Source organism: Coenobita brevimanus, chromosome 20 (genome assembly GCF_032717465.1).
Source record: "Coenobita brevimanus isolate Jiangsu-jjx chromosome 20, ASM3271746v2, whole genome shotgun sequence".
NCBI classification, from domain to species: Eukaryota; Metazoa; Arthropoda; class Malacostraca; order Decapoda; family Coenobitidae; genus Coenobita; species Coenobita brevimanus.
Window position 1 is genome coordinate 8,271,747 of NC_136973.1, and position 24,008 is coordinate 8,295,754.

General features: G+C 43.5%; 1 protein-coding gene across 1 annotated transcript in view; it reads right to left on the reverse strand.

Annotated features, from left to right (window-relative positions):
* The window catches only part of LOC145391972 (mitogen-activated protein kinase kinase kinase 4-like), a 503,013-nt gene that overhangs the window by 230,426 nt on the left and 248,579 nt on the right, over positions 1–24,008 (reverse strand). The window contains exon 17 of the mRNA XM_080266482.1: positions 21,894–22,058. Within this exon, the coding sequence (XP_080122608.1) occupies positions 21,894–22,058 (165 nt within the window). The remainder of the gene's footprint in view (positions 1–21,893; positions 22,059–24,008) is intronic.

The window sequence follows — 24,008 nt, forward strand, 5'->3', positions numbered from 1 at the left end:
TTGTAAGGGCGTAATGCCACGAATCAAATCGCGACATTTCCCTTTTGTGAGAAGCCACGAACTATTAGTGGAAAACTCACTGTGTATCACTCAGCTAACCGTTTCTCCCTCCATTTCGGAGTATACTTTTCAAAACATTCGTCACTTTCAAAAGTGACCAATTTAATGCACGTCACTAAGTGCTTTACTGAGCAATACAATTGTTTCTTTATCGTTCGCCTCTGCTTGCCTAAACCGTTAGCCACGCCTTCTTCTGGTAGCTTGTGCGTCCTGCCTATGCATTATTTGAATTCAGTCTAGTTGTTGCTGTGACGGAGAGAGGTCCTGTGCCAGCAGTGTGAGAGGTCAGCCAGTACCCAAACTCCACTTCATAGTTCTTCAGTACTCCCATCCTTAGTTCAGCTTCGGGTGATACGCAGCATTCATCGACTATAGTACTGTATTTCCTTTTGTATAATCCTAGTTTTAAGAGCTTAGTTAAGGTGTTTTTCCTAGGCGTAAGTATTTAGCTTTTGTGTGAGTGAGTGAGTGCGTCTCATTTAATTTGATTTGAATTGTAACGTTAAATTTATTTTTTGTAATTAATAAATTTAACAGTTCCTTTCTTGAGCTCAATGTAAAGTAAAATCTTGTTTCATTTAATCCAAATAAAGCTTATTTTCCATATAGCTCCTAGCTGGCATAAACGTTTGCTTCCATAACTGGTACTTAGACCAGTCTTGTTGTATTAACTTAAAATCCGTTGTGCCAGGAGTTAATGCATCAGCAAGAACCTGATGTTATTATTATTAGTATTAGTTATTTATTGTCAGGGGTGAAGTAACTTTCTCCAGAGGCTAACAGTACAGTAATTCAGCAATTGTGAGTAATTAGTCTCTGCTGTGTACTGCTGAGAAAGTTTTTGAATTCTCGTTCTTAGAGAATCGTTGCACGATTTAGCAAGACAATCATTGTCCCTGCTCTTCAGTATTATTGAATATTATTATCAATTTAAATAACATTTAACCATTTATATCAAAATTACCGTGACACTATAAAAACCCCGTGACAGTGATACCAACTCTAATTATGGAAGTGAGGCTTGGACCTTAATGGAAGGGCACAAGTCAAGAGTGAGAGCAGTGGAAATAAGTTGTCTGAGAGGAGCATGTGGAGTTACATGGAGAGACAGACTGACAAATAAAGAAGTGAAGGAGTGTTGTGGTGTGGATGTGGATGTGACAGAAAGCATTAGAACACACTGAGGTGGTTTGGCCATGTGGAGAGGATGGGAAGCGAGAGACTAACGAGGAGAGTGGATGTGAGTTAGGTGGAGGCCAAGGATGAAATGGAGGGATGGAGTGGAGAGGTATATGTGAGAAGGGGGTGTGAGCTGGGGGGAGGGCAGTGAAATGGCGGGGAACAGGATGACATGGAAGCGATTTGCTTGTGGCCACCCTTTACGGGACTGAGGCATCTGGCTATAGATAGATAGGTAGATGTCCTTGTTATAATTTCCTATTTTTATGGTCATTCATCCATTACATTACAGCACTAATTTTTTTTTACAATTTTACCACTAACCACAAAACTGACGTGCTACTTTATCCACTTAGATTAACCCACTGACTGCGGCTGTATCATATATGATATCTGAGTCCAAATGGCTCTCACTGTGGGTGTATCATATATGATTTCAAGCTTTCAAAAATTCCGCCATCAGAAATGGCACGAAATAAATCAGCCAGCCACTCATGGCACCCTACAGGATATTGCCAAACATAGATTATGCATTTTTACGAGGAGCAGAGCTAAGCTCAGTTAACTACAAAAAGCCAATGGTAAAGGTACGAAATCTTCTCCATGCCGCCGCTAGCAGTAGCCCAAGCAAATATTGGATGAAATCTCTGGATGAGTGTAGTGATGTTAGTGATACATTGGTAGATGATGATAAGGATGGTTCAGATGCTGCTTTACACCTTATCTGATCGCAAGATTGACACTGACGACACAGTGCAACCATAACACTTCGTTTGTCTGGCACCACTACAGAGGGATTATTTATTAATTCACGGACCTGTATCAGAGGTTATTTTTTTGTTTGCTATACAGTGAGTCCTTGAAATACGAAAACTCGAAGTACAAATTTCCGATGGTATGAAAGCGATAAATGTAGGACAAATTCCATAATACAAAAGTATCTGTCTCGATGGTACGAAAAACAATATGAGAGGAAATACGAAAAATTCAAAATGGGTGCGCTGCATAGGCCGTGCTCACTTGCAGCGAGAAAACGAACTAACCCCTCTCTGGTAAACACATTTTCGTGAGCTTCCCAGTCGAGTCACGTCTGTCCTCTCCTCTCAGCTTCGTTGTATGTTACGCTGTTTTTTGCTGTTCTTCACCTTTCGTATTTTCACCATGCCTCTCAAGCGCCCTGCATCATCTCCAGCATCCAGGGAACCAGCTGTAAAGAAGAAACAGCATCGTACTCTCACTCTTGAGAGGAAATTGGAAATAATAAGACACCACGAGGAGGGGCAGGGAGTCTCGGGGACTGGGCAAGCTTTAGGTCTTGCACCATCAACCACTGGGACTGTGACGAAAAAAATGGATATGTACAAGGAGATGGCCCCCTCCTTCTCTTCATCTTCAGCAGCCTGCCAAGCCACGAGGACCTGCAGCTGTCGCATGGACTTAGCACCATATCAACGACACGAATCTCCGACCTTCCAACCGCAGCATAGGTCAATATTTAACTGTACAGTGTACTAATACTACAGTAATTAGTTGTATGTTTTATTTTTTTATGTCTGTACAATAGAACAGTACTGTATACATGTATTGCATACTTCTAAATAGCAGGGGTAAAGTTTTAGTGGGGAGGTCCAGTGGGGTCCTGGAACACATCCTCCCCTATATATGTATATTTCAATGGGGAAAATCGTTTCGATATACGATATTTTGGATTACAAAAGTTTTTTTTGGTCCCTATCTCTTTCGAGGACTCACTGTATTGTGTTATATACCACTGAACTCGGGATTTTTTTCTCTATCTTTTGACAATATTTTTTTTTTTCTAATATTTTTTTCTAAAAACAGTATTTGAAAACTGCCGCACATGGGATGTACAGTAATCACTCTAATATCCGGACGCCCAATATCCGAACATCCCCACTAACCGAACCTTATCGTCCTGGGATCAAACATTCCCAAAATGGTCCGAAAATCCAAAAAAATTGGAAAAAAAAATCGATTTTTTCCGTCCGTAATTTGAACTTGCCGCGCGCGCCGCGTGAGAGCATTGTTTTGGTTCGTCATTCCTCCGACGTCCGATAGAGCGCCGCTGCATCCTCCCCACTTCCCGCCTGTCTCTCACCGCGACAAGACCTACGCTCTTCGCCATGGCTGCCCACGTGCTCGCTTTTGTGGTGGTGCCGTACTTGCTGCAAGGCCTCCTGCTGCTCTCTGCCCTACTCTTAGTGTGTGTGATGATGGCCCCGCCTCCTGAGAAAAGGAAGAGAGTGGTGTTGACTCTGGAGAAGAAACGGGAGATATTGGAGAAGGTTGATGCGGGTTGGTCTTCCTCTCGCATTCTCCGCGAGTTCAACCTGGCCCGGTCGACTTTGTTTGATATCAAGCGTTCCCGAGACAAGCTCATGCAGTACACGGCTGACTTCTCGTCGAGAAGCAAACGCAACGTGGAGAAGAAGGTTATGTTTACCCCCAAGTATGCAGAGATCGACCGCTCCACGTTGATTTGGTATCGACAGCAACGTGCAGCTGGTGTGATGGTACGTGGAACGGAGCTGAAGGCTGCTGCTGAGAAGTTTGCAAGGCTTCACGACGCCCTAGACTTCAAGGCATCCGAGGGTTGGCTCTTCGCGTTCAAGTTGCGACATGGCCTTACTAACCGTAAAGCACATGGCGAAGCATTGGACGCTAACGAGGATGGAGTGGACGAGTTTCGGCACAAGGTGAAAGGCTTGATCGACAGGGAGGGCCTCACTCTCGGTCAAGTCTATAACACTGACGAAACTGTCCTATTCTATCGCTCGGTGCCAACGAACACTCTCGCCGATGAGACGGAGAAGCGTGTACCTGGCCGCAAGCTTTCTAAGGAACGGATATCTGCTTTGTGTTGTGCCAATGCTAACGGCATGCACCGGCTTAAGCCCGTTATTGTTGGCCGTGCAAAGCAGCCTCAGTGCCTTCGTGGGGTGATGGATGTCCTTCCTGTCGTATGGTACCATTCTTTGAAAGCATGGTTCACAGCTGTGATTTTCAAAGACTGGTTTCACCATCACTTCGTCAAGGAGGTCATACATTACCAGACGAAGACACTGGGAATTCCTCGCGACCAGGTAAAGGCTCTCCTTCTCCTCGACAATGCACCTGCCCACCCGTGCGACAAGGACTTGGTTGCTGAGAATGGCCGTATTAGGTGCATGTTTCTGCCACCTAATACGACTGCTCTCATTCAACCAATGGACCAAGAAGTGATCGTGGCAACAAAGCGCCTGTACCGTCGGAAGTTCCTGGACGAGGTGATGGTGGTTCTCGAGGACGAGGACGAGCGCAGGGAAGGACGTGACACTCGAGGCAAGTGGACTTTGGAAAACCTTCGCCGCTACAACATCAAGTCTGCGCTGTACAACTGGGCTAGTGCATGGAAGGAAGTCCCTGTGAAAACTCTTGAAAATGGTTGGTCTCGTCTGCTTCTCGGAACAGATGTGGAGTACGATTTCCTAGGGTTTGACGAGGATGACTTCCATGCACGGCTACGTACGCACGGCGACGATGTTGATGTGGACGATGTTCGTGAGTGGTTGGACGACGACGAGGGCGATCCTGGGTATCAGACGTTGTCTGATATCGAGATCGCGTCTTCGGTTGCTGGTGTCAGTCCCGAACTTGAAGATTCCGACGACGAAGGCGATGATGATGCAGACTCCGCCCAGCAGGACACTACTCCAGCCATCCCCAAGCTGAGCGCACTCCGGGAACATCTAGAGTTCGTCCTAGACTACCTGGAACACCCGGACTGCGACAGGGAGATGGGGCCCTTGGGACTCGTGGAGGAAGTGCGTGCTTTCCGGCAGCGCATCATCAATCGCCAGAATCGTCGGTCCTTGCGTCAGTCAACGATTGACAGTTTTTTCAGGCCCGTGACCCCCGCTGTGCCAAGCCCTGGTTCCACTCCGTTGCCTCCCCAAGACAGGCCCTCATGCTCCGAGCCACAGCCCAGCACATCAGCTACAGTGGAGTCACCGCTCGACGTGAGTTTGCGGCTGTCTTCAGAGTCTTCTGTAGTCGGTACGCCATCACCACTACCCACCGATGCACCCCTTGGACGCCTGCCAGTGATACTCTCGGGCTCTGACAGTGAATAAACAGCAAGAACTTCTCCACTAGACCACACGGGAATTTTGAGTGTTGTGCAGTGAAAAAAACGGTGTGTTGTGTTAAGGTTTTCAAGTTGGGAGAAAAGACTAAGTAGAAAAGAAATTTAACGTAACTAACCTTCTTTGTTTTGGCTTTGGAAACTTAAAAAAACTTGGGAAAAGTTAATGTGCAACACTTAAATTTAATGGAACATTATTTGGACTAAAGTGAACACTGTGAAAAGAACGGACTTCTGTGTGTTAGTGACTAAGTTCAGTGCAAGACTTCAGGAAGAGTGTAGTGCAAGTGCTTCAGGAAATCGTTCTTACTGTCAGAGTCCGAGAGGAGGCGGTTATTCATCGAGGTGGCCAGGGACTTGCTGTAAGTAGCCAAAATGTTTCATGTTGTACTATTTCCCATACTATATTTACCAGAATGTTTCATATTGTATTTTTTCCCATACTATACTTACCAGAAAGTGTCATACTGTACTTCTTTCCATACTAAACTTACCTCATGCATGTGCAGTAGGAATGTGTTTTTCAGAGTTCGGTTAGGTTCGGTTAGGTTAGGTTCAGTTAGAGTCCATAAGTACCAGAATGTTTATTAATGTATGAACATACTTCTAAACCCACATTTTATGTGTCTATTGCATTTATTTCAGTCATTTATGTGCCTTATTGGTGTGATTTGGGTGTTAAATAGGTGCTATGCATGTCCGGAGGGAGTTGTATAGGTGTTTCTCTGTGTTAGGGTCCGTAAGTACAAGTCCATAAGCTGGGGCCCAATATCCGGACAAAACCAATATCCGAACCTACCGATGGCTCTATTGATCCGGATATTGGAGTGATTACTGTACATGTAAACAAACACTGATGCAGTGAATGGGTTAATAACTGTTTGGAAAAACTTGTAGACTTCTGGAACACATCCCTTACTTACAATGCCCATACACTAGAATTTTGAACCCTATCCTTTAACCCCTAAACCGCGAGGTTGTTTTGGCTCGACTTGCAAGTCCCGCTAGGATATTCGCACTCCGACAGGCTTTCTAAAAATATTTGCCAAAAATCAGTTATTAGTCCTAGAATATTATAATTATATATGCATATGGCACATACCTTCAGCTTCCTCCTGGGATGTTTGTTGAGCCTTTGTCGAGTACCATAGGACTTGTGGAGACTTCTGAAGTTGGGTAACGAAGTCTCCACTTTACACTAACCGATACCCCGTAATATGGTTACCACTGCCTGATATTATAACTACAAACACTATTATATGAATTTCAAGTAGTTTGGAATCCATATTCCAAAAAAATAACACTGTGAAAGTAAATTACGAGCGAATATGAAATTTCCTCCCGTGTTGGTTCCGCGATGGTATTCTGAGGCGAAGCTGTCATTTATTATTTATAAACACACTCACACTTTATATTCCTAGTACTTTATTACACCTATTTATATATACAATATTTATCTATAAGATTCTTTCAGTACTAGTAGTTTATTTTCACTCCAGGCATTCACTTCCTCGTCCTGTATTCTAACGTTGAGAGTGAATCTGTCACTTTCATTTTCACTTTCATAACTCATAGTATTCATACATGCTAGAGTGAAACTTTCACTTTCATTACTCCTAGTATATATGCTCGTATTCTTATATTACTACTCATTTACTTTTCTGTTTACATTCTATTTTATTTACATTATTTACATTTCTATTTTATTTACACTATGTTATGCACTGTCATTTGCAGTAACTTATAAAACTATTTTCCACTGTTCACTTATATTTACATTCATTGCTTTCACTTGCTGTTTCCACATTATTTACATTTCCACTTGCACTGTTTTAGAGTTACCAGAAAGATTGTAGTCACTGTCCACCATTTTCATTGATAAATTAGCCAGTTCACGTTCCACAGCAGTCACTTAGCCCTTTACCCCTTTCCACACGAGGTTTAGTAGGGGTAGAGGTCACAGGACCCTTTGCATGGGGTTAAAAAGCGGCGGAATTGGACAGGCGCGAATCCGACGTGGTTTCACCTTGATAGACGACAGTAAGCTGAATGTTGTTGCCTAGGGGTAGTGAAGGGCTGCCAATGTCAGTGTGGTGACAGCTGCTAATATATACGCTATGAAATGATTGGCAGGAAATCTAGACAATACATAATAAATTAGGTAGTTCCAGGTGAATATAATATCACTTAGGCTTCTCCCTTCCTTTCTTATATGTATTTTTATTATGAGAACAGGTCATACGGCATATTTCAAGGGGAAATAAACGGAAAATTAGCGAATGAGTGCACGTGAGGTGTTGCAAGGTATAATTAGCCCATTCCAGATGTATGGCAGTATCAATTACCTTTTCTCTTTCTTTTATATGCTATTTGGTATAAGAATAGGGCAAAGGGCACAATTCAACGGATAAAATGAGGGGAAAAATCCGTCCAGCATTTGTGTAGCACAGCGCAGCTGGTCAGGCAGGAGGAGAGGATAATGGAGGGGAGGTAAGGAGGGGAAGAGTCAAGGACAGGAGAAAAATGGCTAAATTGTCAACAGTGGATGGGAGTACACGTGACATTAGCAGAACTAAGTATAGCTGGACACTGGTAGTACCGATAGATGATACAAGCCACCACTTGAAAGCCTGGGCGAATTCAAAATAACACAGAATCACAAAAGTGACGCCCTGCGGTCTGATCCCTCCTGAGCGTCACAAAAGTGATGCCCCACGGTTAAGGGGTTAATAATGAGGACCGTCTATACACCATATTTCCTCTTACATGACTGTGGTAAATGAGAAAAAAACAGTGCATGGGCAGAATTCAGGAAGACAAACTGAACTTCCCATGGACAAAATTAATTTGGGACCAGACCTTCCAGAACTTAACCCTCTTACCCTACCCACGCACAACCTACATCCACCTTTTTCAGAAAAAAAGTTACACCACTGAACTCAGCACAGTTTTAACATCTGAAGATCTATTTTTCTATTTTATTCTTGCTATCCTCAGACCGTTCTATTCAGCTTAGGGAAGACTTTAGATACAGCCTTAATTCACCACTACAGCAGCTGCTACACATGGACAATTTCCCACGGTGACACCACTGTAACTGTGGGATTCACTGCCCAGTTCTAAAAATGTCCCTCATCTCCTTCCCTATCCCCCACAAGGAGGATGGTAAACTGTCAAAGAAAACCAGCTTCAGCCTGCAGTCCATTGAGTTCATGTTACTGATAACCTTGGAGTTATAACTACTACCACAACAGATCCTTATCAAGTACAAATCATCTGATAGTAACAAGAACAAATAAGTAAATTCATCACTGTATCAAAGAAGTCAGTGGCAGGTGGAGGCACTCACCATCCACTCACTCAATGTAGTGCTGCTTTGAGTGTCTGCTCTTTCCTCTCTTCCTTCCTTCCTCTTCTCTTTCTTTCCTCTTCCTTCTGCCTATAAGTAACTTTACGCTCCCTCTTCTGTCTTTCTTTCCTTCATTCTTTCCTCTTTCTTCTGCCTATGGGTAACTCTACACTGAGTGACAAGCCAAATGGTTTCCTGTACACCAGGATACCATTTACTATGCTGGGTGGTAACCATATAACCAAATTATGGCACCTGGTGGTTTAGTGGGTAGTTAATAACCAAATTATGGCACATGCTTGTTTAGTGGGTAATTAAGGTGCTCCAATCAGATTGAGCCTGTGTAGGTTTATATCCAAGGGGTGGCTGGGGTCTACTGCTCATGTTATGCCACTCAGGGATGAGTGATGCTGGTCACTCTCATCTTAAGTGTCAGGACCAACTTGCCTAACCCCATGCTCCTTCACTCCTCATGGGGCAACATAGGACTGGATGATGGATGGATGGATCACAGAAATTAAATGTACTAGCATACTATAAACAGTAACAAGCCCAGGGAGAAGGAAACAGCAGCAAAGGATTCAGTTATGTTTCCATTAATTATATAATGGCACGTGGAATACCTAAAACAGAAAATATAAAGTACTGACATATATAGGAGTGTGTATGGGTATGTACCTGTAGAGAGTTTTCTGCAAGTGTGTGTGAGAGGGTTTGTATAAGTGTGCATAAGTATGTGTAAAACTGTGCATGGGTATGCAATAGGGAGAGTGTAAGGATGTGTGTAATGGTGAGTAAAGCTCCATGCAGAAGTGTGTATAAGAGTGGGTAAGGGTGTGTGCAAATGTGTATATAAGAGTGTGTAACGATGCATATGAGGGGCTGTGAAGAGATGTGTACGGTGTGTAAATGAATGTGTGTGTGTATAAAAATGTGTAGGGGTGTGTACTGGCACTGGTGTTCATGTCTCGACATACAGTACAGGCAGTTCTTGTTATAAGCAAGGGAAGGGGCTCTAAAATATCAGCATATTATATAAATTGCTGCTCTTGTTGATGTTGTTGCTTTACTCTGGTCGGTCTGGCCAAACAGATTCATCAACCATAAACCAACAATCACCTACCGTGGAAGACTGCCTTACCAAGGTCAAAGCAGGATCCTTCCACACCAAGGTGAAAGGAAAATGGAGGAGGCATAACCCCCAAGGGGATGAACTGTGTATATGAGATGCGTATGGATAGTAGTCTCAGCCTCCACTTTGGATACTTGGTAAATGTGGCTGAGTTCCCCACCTGGTGTGTTGCATTAGGTCAACTACTGAGTCTTTGCTCCATATCACTCCCCATCAGTACCTCTGGCATGATGGCAATCACCCACCTACTACCTCTTTGGTGGATTAATGGGTGCTACACCTTGCCCAAAGGTGACCTGGGGCTATGTAAGCAAAGAGTATCCATCTTCCCTGAACTATATACATGCTATGGTTGAATACTCCATAACTGCTGTTGTACATTAGGGGAAGTGGCAATTAACTTCATAGTGAGGAGGAGGCTGCAGCACAGGCCTAACAGGGTGGTACTCCCGAGAGAAATGGGAATGCTGGTGACAGAGAGTGCAGGAGCTCCTGTTTCACTAGCTATCTAACCATCCCCCTTTGCTGACCTTCTCAGTGTGACAGTAACATGGAGAGTACATCTGCATACTCTCCCAAACATTTCCTCTAACTATCTTATGCACTACACCATATGCACTTTACATTTCACACAACGTATCCCACTATGTTACAGGGGTTGGCGCCAGCAAGGGCATGCGGCCAGAAAACTTTGCCCCCGCTACCTAGTGGCAGACTTCTGGGGGGAGGTGTGACCGGGGTTCTGCAGGCATAGATCATGGGTCCAGGGCGAGATGGGGCTCGAGCCTGTGCTAGAAGGTACAGGGAATTGCGGTTTCCAGGCTGCCGCTTCCGCCCAATAGAGAGGGGCCCGAACCTGGGAGTAGCGCCCCAGGAGGCTGCCCTATCAATGGGTGTATAATGGCAGGACAGTTGCAGTGCCAAGGCACGCTTGGAGGGTGTCCCTGCAGCTGTCCTGGCAGGGTGCCCCGAGGCCACTACCACAGCCACTGGTAAGCTGGTGGGCTAGGGGTCCCAGATCCATTGCCTGGACCTGGGACTGTGCAGTGAGTGGGGCCTGTGGTATGTCTATCCCCCTTTATTAATACTATGACAAAATACAAGGATAGGTTTCAAAGCAAGCCTGAGGACAGTAAATCATCCAGGGGGATGAGGATGGGTTCATGGAACGTGGGAAGTTTGAGGGGAATAGTGGGGGAAGCCGTTGAGGCATTCAGTAGGGGACGGGTGGATGTGGGTTTGCAGGAAGTTCAGTGCAGAGGTGGATCAGCCAGGAAGATTGTTGGGAAGGACTGTTGCTATAAGTTGTTTTGGCAGAGGGGACAGACGGGTCTGGGGGTGTTGGTGTGATGGTTACGGAAAAATGGGTGGAATAGTGGGGGAAGTCATTGAGGCATTCAGTAGGGGACAGGTGGATGTGGGTTTGCAGGAAGTTCAGTGCAGAGGTGGATCAGCCAGGAAGATTGTTGGGAAGGACTGTTGCTATAAGTTGTTTTGGCAGAGGGGACAGACGGGTCTGGGGGTGTTGGTGTGATGGTTACGGAAAAATGGGTGGAATATGTTATAAATGTTATGAGAGTAAGTGATAGGATATTGGTAGTGAAAATTCTGTTCAGTAGAAAGATAACTGCAATTATATCAGCATATGTTCCACAGGCAGGATTGGATGAAGTAAAGAAACATAGATTTTGGGATGATTTAATACGTGTAGTAGGTGGTATGCGGGATGATGAGATAGTGGTTTTGGGAGGGGACTTAAATGGTCATGTAGGTGAAGCAGCACAAGGTTATGAAGGAGTACATGGGGGATGTGCGTATGGTATAAGGAATGCGGAGGGGGAAAGGATACTCGAGTTTGGGGAGGCAATGGACATGATTGTGTGTAACACATATTTTAGGAAAAGAGAGAGTAGGTTAATTACATATGAGCCAGGGGGAAATAGCAGTCAGATAGATTATTTTCTGGTTAGGAGGGCTGATAGGAGGTTAGTGAGGGATGTTAAAGTTACAGGAAGTGAGAAGTGTGTGCAGCAGCATAAACTATTGATTTGTGATATGGTGCATAAAGAATGAGTGATGAAAAGAGGACTTACGTACCTAGGAGGAAAATATGGAAGCTGAAAAACCAAGTAGTAAGGGATGCCTTCTATAGCAAGATGAGGAGAGTGGTGGCTGAACAGGGAGCTGTAGACAGAGGCATTAATGAACAGTACAGAGCCCTCAAGAACAATCTCTTGAGAGTTACTGATGTAATATGCGGTTGGACAAGAGGACCACCAAGACATAAAGTAACTTGGTGGTGGGATGAGGGTGTAGAAGCTGCAGTTAAGGAGAAAAGAAGGCTTTTCCAAGAATGGGAGAAGGGTGGTAGCAAGGAGGAATACTTGGCTGCCATGCATAGGGCAAGAAGAGAGGTATACAGGGAGAAGTCTGAGTCACAGAGACTTTTACTTGATAACCTAAATCATGGGGAAATGAAAAACATGATATTTAAAGTGGCAAAGTCAGTTGAAGAGGGATAATCAGGATATTATAGGTGAGCAGTGTGTGAAGAATGATGAAGGAAGGGTAGTGGTGAACAGTGAAGATAATAAAGATGCATGGAAAGAGCATTATAGCTGGTTGTTGAATGGGGAGTTTGACTGGGACAGGGAAGGTTTGGAGCCAGCAGATCCAGTGTTTGGCCCTTGGCCTTTGGTTGATGCTGCTACTGTGAGTGAGGTAATAGGCAGGATGAAGGCGGGAAAGGCAGCAGGTGTGTCTGGGTTGACTGCCGAGATGCTGAAGGCCTCAGGAGATATAGGGGTAAGGTTAGTCAATGACCTGATAAATATGATTATTTATGAGTGTGTTGTCCCAGATGATTAGCTGAAGAGTGTAACTGTAAATATGTATAAAGGGAAGGGTGATGCCCTGGAAAGAGGAAATTACAGAGGTATAAAGCTTTTACATCAGATAATGAAGGTAATGGAGAGAGTTTTAGAAGGTATGATTAGAGAAAGAGTGAATATTGATGAGACGCAGTTTGGGTTTATGCCAGGTAGGGGGACCACTGATGCTATAGTCATTGTTTCACAGCTTCAAGAAATATACTGGGAAGAAAAGGGATCTGTATTTTGTTTTTGTTGATTTGGAAAAGGCCTTGGACAGAGTCCCTAGAGAGGTGGTGAAGTGGGCAATGAGAAAGTTTGGCTTTGAGGAGTGGCTGGTTAGGGTGGTTATGGTTATGTATGTGGGTGCTCGCACCCAGGTAAGAGTGAATGGAGATTTGAGTGATGAGTTTTCCATGAACACTGGTGTGCATCAGGGGTCAGTTTTGAGTCTCATGTTGTTTATCATGGTACCTGAAGCCCTCTCACGTGACTTCAGAAACGGACTCCCATGGGAGATGTTGTATGCTGATGATTTGGTGCTGATTGCAGAGAATGAAAGGGAGGCAGGGGAATGGTGTAGGAAGTGGAGAGATGGTATGGGGCACAAGGGATTAAGGGTAAATGCAGATAAAACAAAAGTGATGATATCTAGAGTTGGTGGCGGTACTGTCAAAGACGAGGGAGAATGGCCATGTGCAGTTTGCCACAAGGGTGTGGGAAGTAATTCCATCTTGTGCGGTGTTTGTGATAAATGGGTGCACAAGAGATGTAGTGGTATCAGAGGTAGACTGCGAGATAATGCTGATTTAATATGTGTGGCGTGTCAGGGAGAGCAAGTGGAGATTGTCAGGCATGAAAGGATTGAACTTGCTGGTGAATCTCTTGAGTGTGTGGAAGAGTTTTGTTATTTGGGAGACATGTTGTGTGCTGGAGGTGGGGCTGGAGCTAGCTCTGTGGCTAGGGTGAGAAGTGGTTGGAAGAAGTTCAGGGAGCTCTTGCCTCTCCTGACATTGAGGACTCTCCCTACATGCTAAGGGGTCTTTGTATGCAGCATGTGTTAGGAGTGCAATGCTGTATGGTAGTGAGACCTGGGCAGTACAGGAGGATATTCACAGGCTCAGACGTACAGAAATGACAATGATTAGGTGGATGTGTAGTGTGTCCCGGCAAGCAAGGTCTGGAGGAGCTGGGTTTATGATGGAAGAGTTGAAAGGTAGGATGAGACTGGAGTGTATTGGTGTTGTGATGAGGAGAGGTAGATTGAGATGGTTTGGCCATGTGGAGAGGATGGGGGATGATAATTGGGTGAGGAAGGTGAGAAGTGTTAATACTGAGGGTGGGGTTATTAGGGGTAGACTGAAAAAGACATGGGACGAGGTCATTAAGTGTGACCTCAGGGCTAAGGGACTAAACAGGGAGGCTACAAAAGATCGTGCAGCATGGAGAGCTGCCATTAGGTGACCAAGGCCAACGCATGCAAGCATATTGGAGCCTTGAAAAACAAAACAAAACGAAATGATATTAACAGTAATTTAACCCTTTCACTGCAGCTGTGGCAAGGCACTGTCCACCATTAAGGAACATCTGTTCAATTAGCAGTATAGCCCTGGCAGGGACAGATGCTTGTTTGTTGTTGACGGTTCTACACACCCAGACAGACAGGGGTTGCACTACTATTATTATTACTACTACTACAACTATTGCAGCTGGTGGAATTTAGCATTTTCTTCATGTTTATACAAGAAAATTTTGTTCACCTGACAAAAATCCTAGTGGTAAAATGCATCACAAACTGTTTCAAGAAACTCTTACTTTGTTACTGGTACACGATGGTCTTTAATTCCGGCAAACACCTAACAATTTTATAGCGCTAAGTCAAATCATTGCACTTAAATGATTAAGAACCATTTTTTTCTTTAATTTTTAATATAATGATTACTAAATACAAAGAGGATGGGAAGCAGGGGGGGAGGGCTACTTTTAGCTCTGACTGCCTTGGACCATCCTATACTGTAATGCACATGGTGTGTGGAGCTGTCTCAGAAACAAATATGAAGTGATGATGTAGTATGGGAGAAGACTGCAGCAGTATAGTGAGAAAGAGGTGTATCTGGGATAGTGAGAAAGATGTGTGAGGATAAGGCAGCCTGGAGGATCTGTCAAAGCCACCCTCTATATGGGGGTTCCCTGAGGGAAGCAAGGCATCAGAGATGATGATGATAATGAACATCTCTAGTAACATCCTGGACCACTCTGTAAATAGAAAAAAAGATGTGAAGTAAAGATGGAAGGGGGCTTGAACTGTGTGTGAATAAGTGTTTGGTCTATTTCACACAGAATACTGGTGATATGTCTCCCAGTTTTGCTCTTTCAGTGATTTATGGATCCTACCTCACCCCATTCTTCTATGGAAAAAGGGTCAAGAGCATGATGAGTGGTAAAAGGAGACCATCTATCTATCTATTGCCAGATGCCTTAATCCCGTATGAGGTGGCCACAAACAAATCGCCTCCATGTCACCCTGTCCCCTGCCATTTCACTACCCTGCTCCCAGCTCACACACTCCTCTCTCATACACCTCTCCACTCCATCCCTCCATGTCGCCCTGTCCCCCGCCATTTCACTGCTCTGCTCCCAGCTCACACCCCCCCCTCTCATACACCTCTCCACTCCATCCCTCCATCTCATCCTTGGCCTCCCCCTCCCTCTCCCCCACTCCACCTCACTCACATACACTCTCCTCGTCAGTCTCCCACTCTCCACATGGCCAAACCACCTTCGTGTGTTTCTCCTAATGCTTCCTATCACATCCACATCCACACCATAATGCTCCTTCGCATCCTTATTTGTCGGTCGGTCTCACAATGTGACTCCACAGAATCCTCTCAAATAATTCATTTCCACTACACTCACTCTTGACTTTTGTCCCTCCGACAAGGTCCAAGCTTCACTTCCATACGTAGTAACTTTTTCACTTCCGTGCTCACCTCCCTGTTTCTTATCACTGCCTTCAAGAAACCAGCAACCTTTCTTCCTTGTTGTACACTTTCAAGCACTTCACTCTCTAAACTTCCACCCTTACTCATCACACTACCCAAGTACTTAAATGCACTCACATTTTCCATTTCCTCCACATCCAACCTCACTGTACATTCACTGACCTCACTTCTCTCGAAGACCATAACTTTACTCTTGCCTACATTCACTTACAGATTCTGTTTCATACACACACTCCCCAAATCATCCACCAAGCCTTGCAGCTCCCTTTCATCTTCCCTTAACAACACAGTATCATCTGCAAACAACAGTACAGGGAGTTTCCAAACACTGCTGTTTCTCATTAGGGCTGCTCCAACATTCACTGCCCTACTTTGTATCTCCTTTATAACCCCATCCATATACAGACTGACAACCATGGAGACATGACACATCCTTGTTTCAATGCAACCTTCAATCAGAAAAATTCACTCAGTTCACTATCCACACGCACTGCAGCCTTACCACCCTCATACATGTTCTTCACAGCATTCAGCAACTTCACATCTACTCCATACATTCTTCATACTTTCCACAATCCTTGTCTATCCACCCTGTCATATGCTTTCTTCTAATCCATGAAGGCTGCATACAACTTCTTTCCCTTCTCTAGAAACTTTTCCACTAACAATGAATATCTGATCTACACAACCTCTTCCCTTCATAAAACCTCCCTCTTCTTCCCCCAAAATTCCTCTGTTATTTCTTTAACTCTGTCAATAAGTATCCTACCATATACTTTTCCTAATACACAAAGAAGACAAATGCCCCTATGATTTGCACACACTTCTTTTCCCCAATTTCCTTTGTACAAGGGAATAATTATACCTGACTTCCAATCCTCCGGGACTCTACCTTCCTCCCAGGCCAATATGCACATCTTCCACATCCATTCTACTACTCTCTCTCCCCCATGCTTCAGCATTTCACCACACACTCCATCAATTCCTCTTTTTGACTTTTATTCATTACTTCCACAACCTCCATCATACTGATTTCTTCCTCTCTTCTCACATCCCTCCTTCTCCCAGCCATTCCCCAGCCACTTATACTTACATTACTTTCATTCTCTATGTTCAACAATTCCTTAAAGTGTTCTCTCCATCTGCTCACTTTTTCTCCCTTCTCCACTAGTAATCTACCATTTTTATCTTTCACTCCCCAACTAACTTCTTTGCCACCCTGTCTAACTCTCTCTACCTCTTTCCAGAACATTTTCTTACATTCCCTCCACTTTAAAATCAAATTCCTTCCGAAGTCCTCACCCACTCTCTGCTTACTCTGTCTTACTAATCTTTTCACCTCTCTCTTCCTCTCCTACACATAACTCCCTCCTCAGTCTCTTCTTCCACGCCCTGTTTCTCATCCACTCATTATATGCTTTCTTCTTTTGTGCCACAGCCTCTCTCATCTCTTCATTCCACCATCCTGTTCCCTGCACCCCCTTTTGTCTCCTCTTCACCCCACGCACCACTTCATGTGCTGCACAGATTTCTTCTATTTAACCCTTTGAGATTCCAATGACTATTTCAATCATCATTTCAAATCCAACCTTAGAGGTTCACGCTTTTAATCATCATTTTAAGAAACTTTTGTAAAATATTCACCACAAATCACATTTATGCATCATAACAAAGAGGCTCGAGCATGATGTCACAAAATGATTGATCTATGTGTGGCAGTACAGCACAGCTGGTCTGACTCATGGCTTTGTTCCTTTATAACTTTATTCTTGGTGAATATTTTTCTACAGCAAGGTATAAAATTTTTGGTTTTTGCCTAACTTTGTCACTTTGACTTTTTATTTTCTTTGTTTTCCTTTTATGAACATACTAAAATAAAGTACAACTACTGAGCTTCAAAATAACACCACAACCGGCATCCTATCATAAAAACTGTATTCACACTGACCGATCAAAGAAAAACATCATGAAGCGAATGTAAGGGCAAGACTAAAATAAAACTGTGCACATCTTTCCTTACGCTTTACTGCAGGATGAAAAGCAAAAATTACCATAATCTATAAATCATCGTAAGGTAATTTATTGTATTTTTGCATGCTTTAGACCAAATTTACATATCTTTACTCGTTATTTTTTGCCAAATATTTTTCTACGGCAAGGTATAAAATTTTTGCTTTTCGCCTACATTCAACTCATCATTTTGACATTTTATTTTCTTTGTTCTCCTTTTTTAAACATACTACATTAAAGTACAACTAATCAGCTTTAAAATGACACCAAAACCAACATTCTATTATGAAAAGTGTATTTACACAGAGCGATCAAAGTAAAATATCGGGCCACGAAGATGGGGGTCAGTGTGAGTAGCTGACTCTAGCACAGACATAATAATCTGCCCGGCCCTGAAACCTGATAGGGTTAATATCTTGCACACACCTTCCACATCCACCATCTGCTCCAATCCATACTTACCCAATCGCTCCTCTAATTCTCTCTTATACTCTGCCTTTTTTCTCTCCTCTTGTAACCCTTCCACCCTCCTTGTATGAACTACTTCCTCCTGTCCTTCCCTTCTTCTATTTCTCCATTTCATTTGGACCTTGATTCTCACCACCACCAAGTGGTGGCCAGAAAGTTCACTCCCCCAACCTCTATATGCTCTTGCATCCATTACACATCTTCGCATCCTTTCATCCACACCCACATAATCAATCATTGCCTTCCTTTCATTCAGTTCACCACCCACCCTTCTCATCACTTGCCATGGATACCTATGGATCATTTTGTGCCTGAAGAGGGTATTGGCTATCACCAACTCCCTCCTGGCACAAATGTCCACTAAAGCACTGCCATTCTCATCTATCTCAGCAGGCACACCCCACTCACCAACTACTCCATCCACCTTCACATGCCCTACTTTACAATTCATATCACCAATAAAAAACACTCTCTCATTCCTTTCAAACTTTTCCATGCACGCTTCCGCATTTGTCCAGAACTCTTCTCTCACTCTGCTTGAACGAACTTGTGTTGGCGCATACACGCACACAATCGCCCACATTTGTATTCCAAATTTCAATCTTACCCACACAATCCTTGAGCCAAATGATCCATACTCTCTTATATTCTCCTTCCATCTGTTACAACAATACACACTCCTTCTTTTGCCCACTCATTCTCACCTACTCATGTGCATATACCCCATCCACACTCCCATTCTCTCACACTCTCACTTCTCTGTTTAGTTTCTGTTAATCAAGCCTTATTAGTCAGTTATGATTAGATGATGAATGAATGAATGAATATGTCACAAAGACAATCATAAAGAAGTTTTCAATGATCTAATGTGTGAAGTCACCTTAAAAGGAAATACTGGAATGAAGTAATGATGGTCAACAGCTCAGACATACACTGGCAGTCCTTATTATAGGTAAGAGATGAGTTCTAAATAGCACATATTTTTACAAATTTAAATAAAACAATGGAACTTTTAAATGCAATTATTCTTTAAATTACTAAGGGTTATACCAGTGGTCTATCTATCTATCTATTGTCAGACGCCTCAATCCCGTTTGGGGTGGCCACAAACAAATCGCCTCCAAGTCGCCCTGTCCCCCGCCATTTCACTGCCCTGCTCCCAACTCACACCCCCCTCTCTTATATACCTCTCCACCCCATCCCTCCATCTCATCCTCGGCCTCCCCCTCCCACTTTCCCCCTCCACCTCACTCACATACACTCTCTTCGTCAGTCTTTCACCCTCCATCCTCTCCACATGGCCAAACCACCTCAGTGTGTTCCTCATAACGCTTCCTATCACATCCTCATCAACACCACAGCGCTCCTTTATATCCTCATTCGTCAGCCTGTCTCTCCATGTGACTCCACAGGCTCCTCTTTAATAACTCATTTCCACTGCTCTCACTCTTGACTTGTGTCCTTCCAACAACGTCCAAGCTTCACTTCCGTACGTTAGAGTTGGTACCACAATACTGTCATGTAGTAACTTTTTCACTTCCATGCTCACTTCCCTGTTTCTTATCACTGCTTTCAAAGAACCAGCAACCTTTCTTCCCTGCTGTACCCTTTCAAGCACTTCACCCTCCAAACCTCCATCCTTACTCATCACACTACCCAAGTACTTAAACATACTCACATTTTCCAATTCCTCACCATCCAACCTCGCTGTACATTCACTGACTTCACCTCTCTCAAAGACCATCACTTTACTCTTCCCTACATTCACCTTTAGATTCCGTTTCTTACACACTCTCTCAAACTCATCCACCAAGCCTTGCAGCTCCCCTTCGTCTTCACTCAACAACACAGTATCATCTGCAAACAACAGTACAAGGAGTTTCCAAACACTATCCTCTCTCACCAGGGCCACTCCAACATCCACTACACTACCTTGTACCTCTTTTATTACCCCATCCATGTACAGATTGAACAACCATGGAGACATGACACATCCCTGTTTCAACCCAACCTTCAAAGAGAAAAATTCACTTAGTTCACCATCCACATGCACTGCAGCCTTCGCACCATCGTACATACTCTTCACAGCATTCAACAACTTCCCATCTACTCCATATATTCTTAACACTTTCCACAATCCTTGTCTATCCACCCTGTCATATGCTTTCTCCAAATCCATGAAAGCCGCATACAACTTCTTTCCCTTCTCTAGAAACTTTTCCACTAAAGATCTGAGAATGAATATCTGATCTACACAACCTCTTCCCTTCCTAAAGCCTCCCTGTTCTTCTCCAACTAATTTCTCTGTTCTTTCTCTAACTCTGTCAATAAGTATCCTACCATACACTTTTCCTATTATACTAAGAAGACAAATGCCCCTATGATTACCACACACTTCTTTTTCCCCTTTTCCTTTATACAAGGGAATAATTATACCTGACTTCCAATCCTCCGGGACTCTACCTTCCTCCCAGGCCAATCTGCACATCTTCCACATCCATTCTACTACTATCTCTCCCACATGCTTCAGCATTTCATCACACACTCCATCAATTCCTGGGGCTTTCCCTGATTTAACTTTCTTCATTGCTTCCACAACTTCTATCCTACTGATTTCTTCCTGTCTTCTCACTTCCCTCCTTCTCCCAGCCATTCCCCAGCCACTTATACTCTCATTACTTCCATCCTCTACGTTCAACAATTCCTTAAAATGTTCTCTCCATCTGCTCACTTTTTCTCCCTTCTCCACTAGTAATCTACAATTTTTATCTTTCACTCCCCTGCTAACTTCACTTCCACCCTGTCTTACTCTTTTCACCTCTCTCCAGAACATTTTCTTACAGTCCCTCCACTTTACACTCAAATTCCTTCCAAATTCCTCATCCACTCTCTTCTTACTCTCTCTTACTAATCTTTTCACCTCTCTCTTTCTTTCTACATATAACTCTCTCTTCCGTCTCTCAACCTCTTCCACGCCCCTATTTCTCATCCATTCATTGTATGCTTTCTTCTTTTGTGCCACAGCCTGTCTCACCTCTTCAGTCCACCACGCTGTTCCTTGCACCCCCCTCCGTCTTCTCTTCCTTCCACACACCACATCACATGCTGCACATATTTCTTCTGTAAATATTCTACACACACCTTCCACGTCTCCCATCTGCTCCAATTCATATTTGCCCAGTGGTCATAGAAAAAAAAGGGGGGGAGGGGGGAGGGATTCATAATGACTTCCTATAAGAAGTTACTTCTGTGGTATGTGTGTGCACAGCGTGCTGAAATTACAATACCTCTCAAGTCTCTCTCTCTCTCTCTCTCTCTAACTTAGGGGATCGATACTAATTGAAGGTACAGGTAAAAACAGGTTGCTCTGAGAAATCAATCAGATTTTCAAGTTAAGGAGCCAGCCCTAACTAGTCTGGGAGGAAGTGATTCCAAAGAATATTGCAAATAGGTTTCAGTAACTTGTCCCTGAACCCCTTCAATCCAATGACATCTTGCTTACCTATGACAATTCTATTGTGCTTAGGAGAGTCCTCTCAGAAGAGATAATAAAGGCTAAAACTAACACCCGAGGCCAAAGAGCCTGTCCTTATAGGAATAAAATGATCAAAGACAGTGAGAATAAAAAACTGAATACAACATTGGTTGAAGTGGCTAGGTGCAAAGGTGTGGTGGTCACCTCAAAGGCAAATACGAAATACTGATGAACAACATCTCTGGTGACCAGATGCAGCTGCCGTTTCTCTGCTTCCTCCACATCTGGCGTCACCACATCTAGGTCCATCATATTCTCAACCTCCTTCAAATTTCGAGTCAGGCTTTCACACAGGTCCATGGCCCCTTTCTGGAAAAAAAAATAAAACATATAAATACAAAATTACAGTCTCTAACTCTCCTGAAGATCTATAAGAACATGAGCAGGTACCGTGGCAACCAGTTTCCACAAGCCTGATGTCGCTGGGTAGTTTTATTATACACATTCACACATTCAAGCTGAGTTTTACAAGTCCAGTTGATCTACTGCTGGAGTTATCAATCTCTGTCAACCTGTGATCAACTTCACAGGCTGTTCATTGATCCACAACCCATTAAAGCAATATGGTACGGTACATCATAACAATGCCCATTCTGTGTCTTTAAATGTATCTGCCTGAGCAGAATCCATTATCAAGTGAAAATAAACCATCCCAGTTAACCCCTTGTATAGCTATTTTCTCAATGTTCCATCCAAAACTGGCTTCCTATTCAGAAACACACACTATAAAAGTTTTCCTAGCAATATTGCACCGTTCTCTTAAAATAAAAGCATCATCCATAATGAGGTAAAATAATTACAGACCTAATTATTGTGGGTTATAGATGCATAAAAAAGAATATGCATGATTACACTGGCTGAAAAAGGAATCTTCACATCAAACTCACAGATCTGTACATGCGACTGTTTCCAATTGAACCACAGCCATACCCTTGGTATGCCTAGACTGTTCATACTCTGCTACTTGCTTGTCAGGACAAGCAAGGAGCAGAGTTCAGTGACATGCTGGTGGTAAGAGGGGCATGATGTGTGGTTTGTTCTATCCTTGGTTATCCTCCCCCTCCCTTCCACATATTGTCACTGTCATATTTTCACCCCCAGCAGTCAGAATATGTCTGAAGAAGCAGACAGGAAAGGGGAAGGCCCATGCTTTGATACTGTTAGAGCAGGTGAGGTCTGTTATTTAAGCAGCCCATGACACCGGTGTATGAGGCTGGCTGTTAATGAGCTGAAGATGGTGACAGCATCTCTCCCAGCAGGCACAGTACCGTGGATGATAAAAGCTTCTGGAAAAACGAGAAAGGCTTCCCTCAGGATTGACAAGCTTATGAAGTTTGAAAAACTGTCCAATTCAAATGTCAATCTTCAAGGAAGTATTTTACTTACCTTGAGCGCCCTTGTTTCTCCCAGGTACCATGCCTGGTGGGAGGAATGCTGCTGCATCCTTCACTTCATAAACAGCCAGCTTCATAAACTGATATCATGGGATATGAAGAGAACAGACTTAATTCTGTATGTCCCAACGACATCAAAGTTCAGACCTTCTCCTTTCCCCTTGGATTCTTACAACTCATTCTGAATGCTGGTGGTAAAAATAAGGCAATGGCAAAGCTGTTAGCAAGGGATGGATACCCAAGGGCTGAGCAAAACATACCTCTCCCCCCCATCCCCCAACCACCAGTGTGTCAATGAGCACTACTTGTTTGTCTGGGTTGAGAGGGGGTACTGTGCATAACTGCCTGAAATCTGGTCAGTCTAGACTGACCATGGGTATTGTTATGGTGAAACTGGAAACAAACATGTGTACAGATCCCCTTTGCCAATTGGATGTGAAGATTTCTTGTGTCCATGGTGAGTTTTAATAAGAGTAAATCAACATTATATTGTTAAAATAACATGGTTAGATCTACCAGAAATAAAATCATGTTCTTAACCCCTAAAGACCGAAAAGCTCCCACCTTGACTATCCTCCCAGCCACATTTCGGGTCTGATTTCTCAACTTTCACCAAGGTAAATTTTGGTCTTATAGATTTCAAAAGTTTGAATTTACACACCTGAAAATGTATATTTCACTCTCATATCTAATGGTAACTGCACTACTGACCATCAGAGACAAAAAACTCACCCCTTGCGTAGGAATGAAAATAGGAAAATTTTGGAAAATACTGTACATTACTTTCGCCAAATAACCTTCCAGAAATCACTAAAATCAATATGAATTATGTGCTGAGGCAAGAAACATATGAATTATGTGCCTA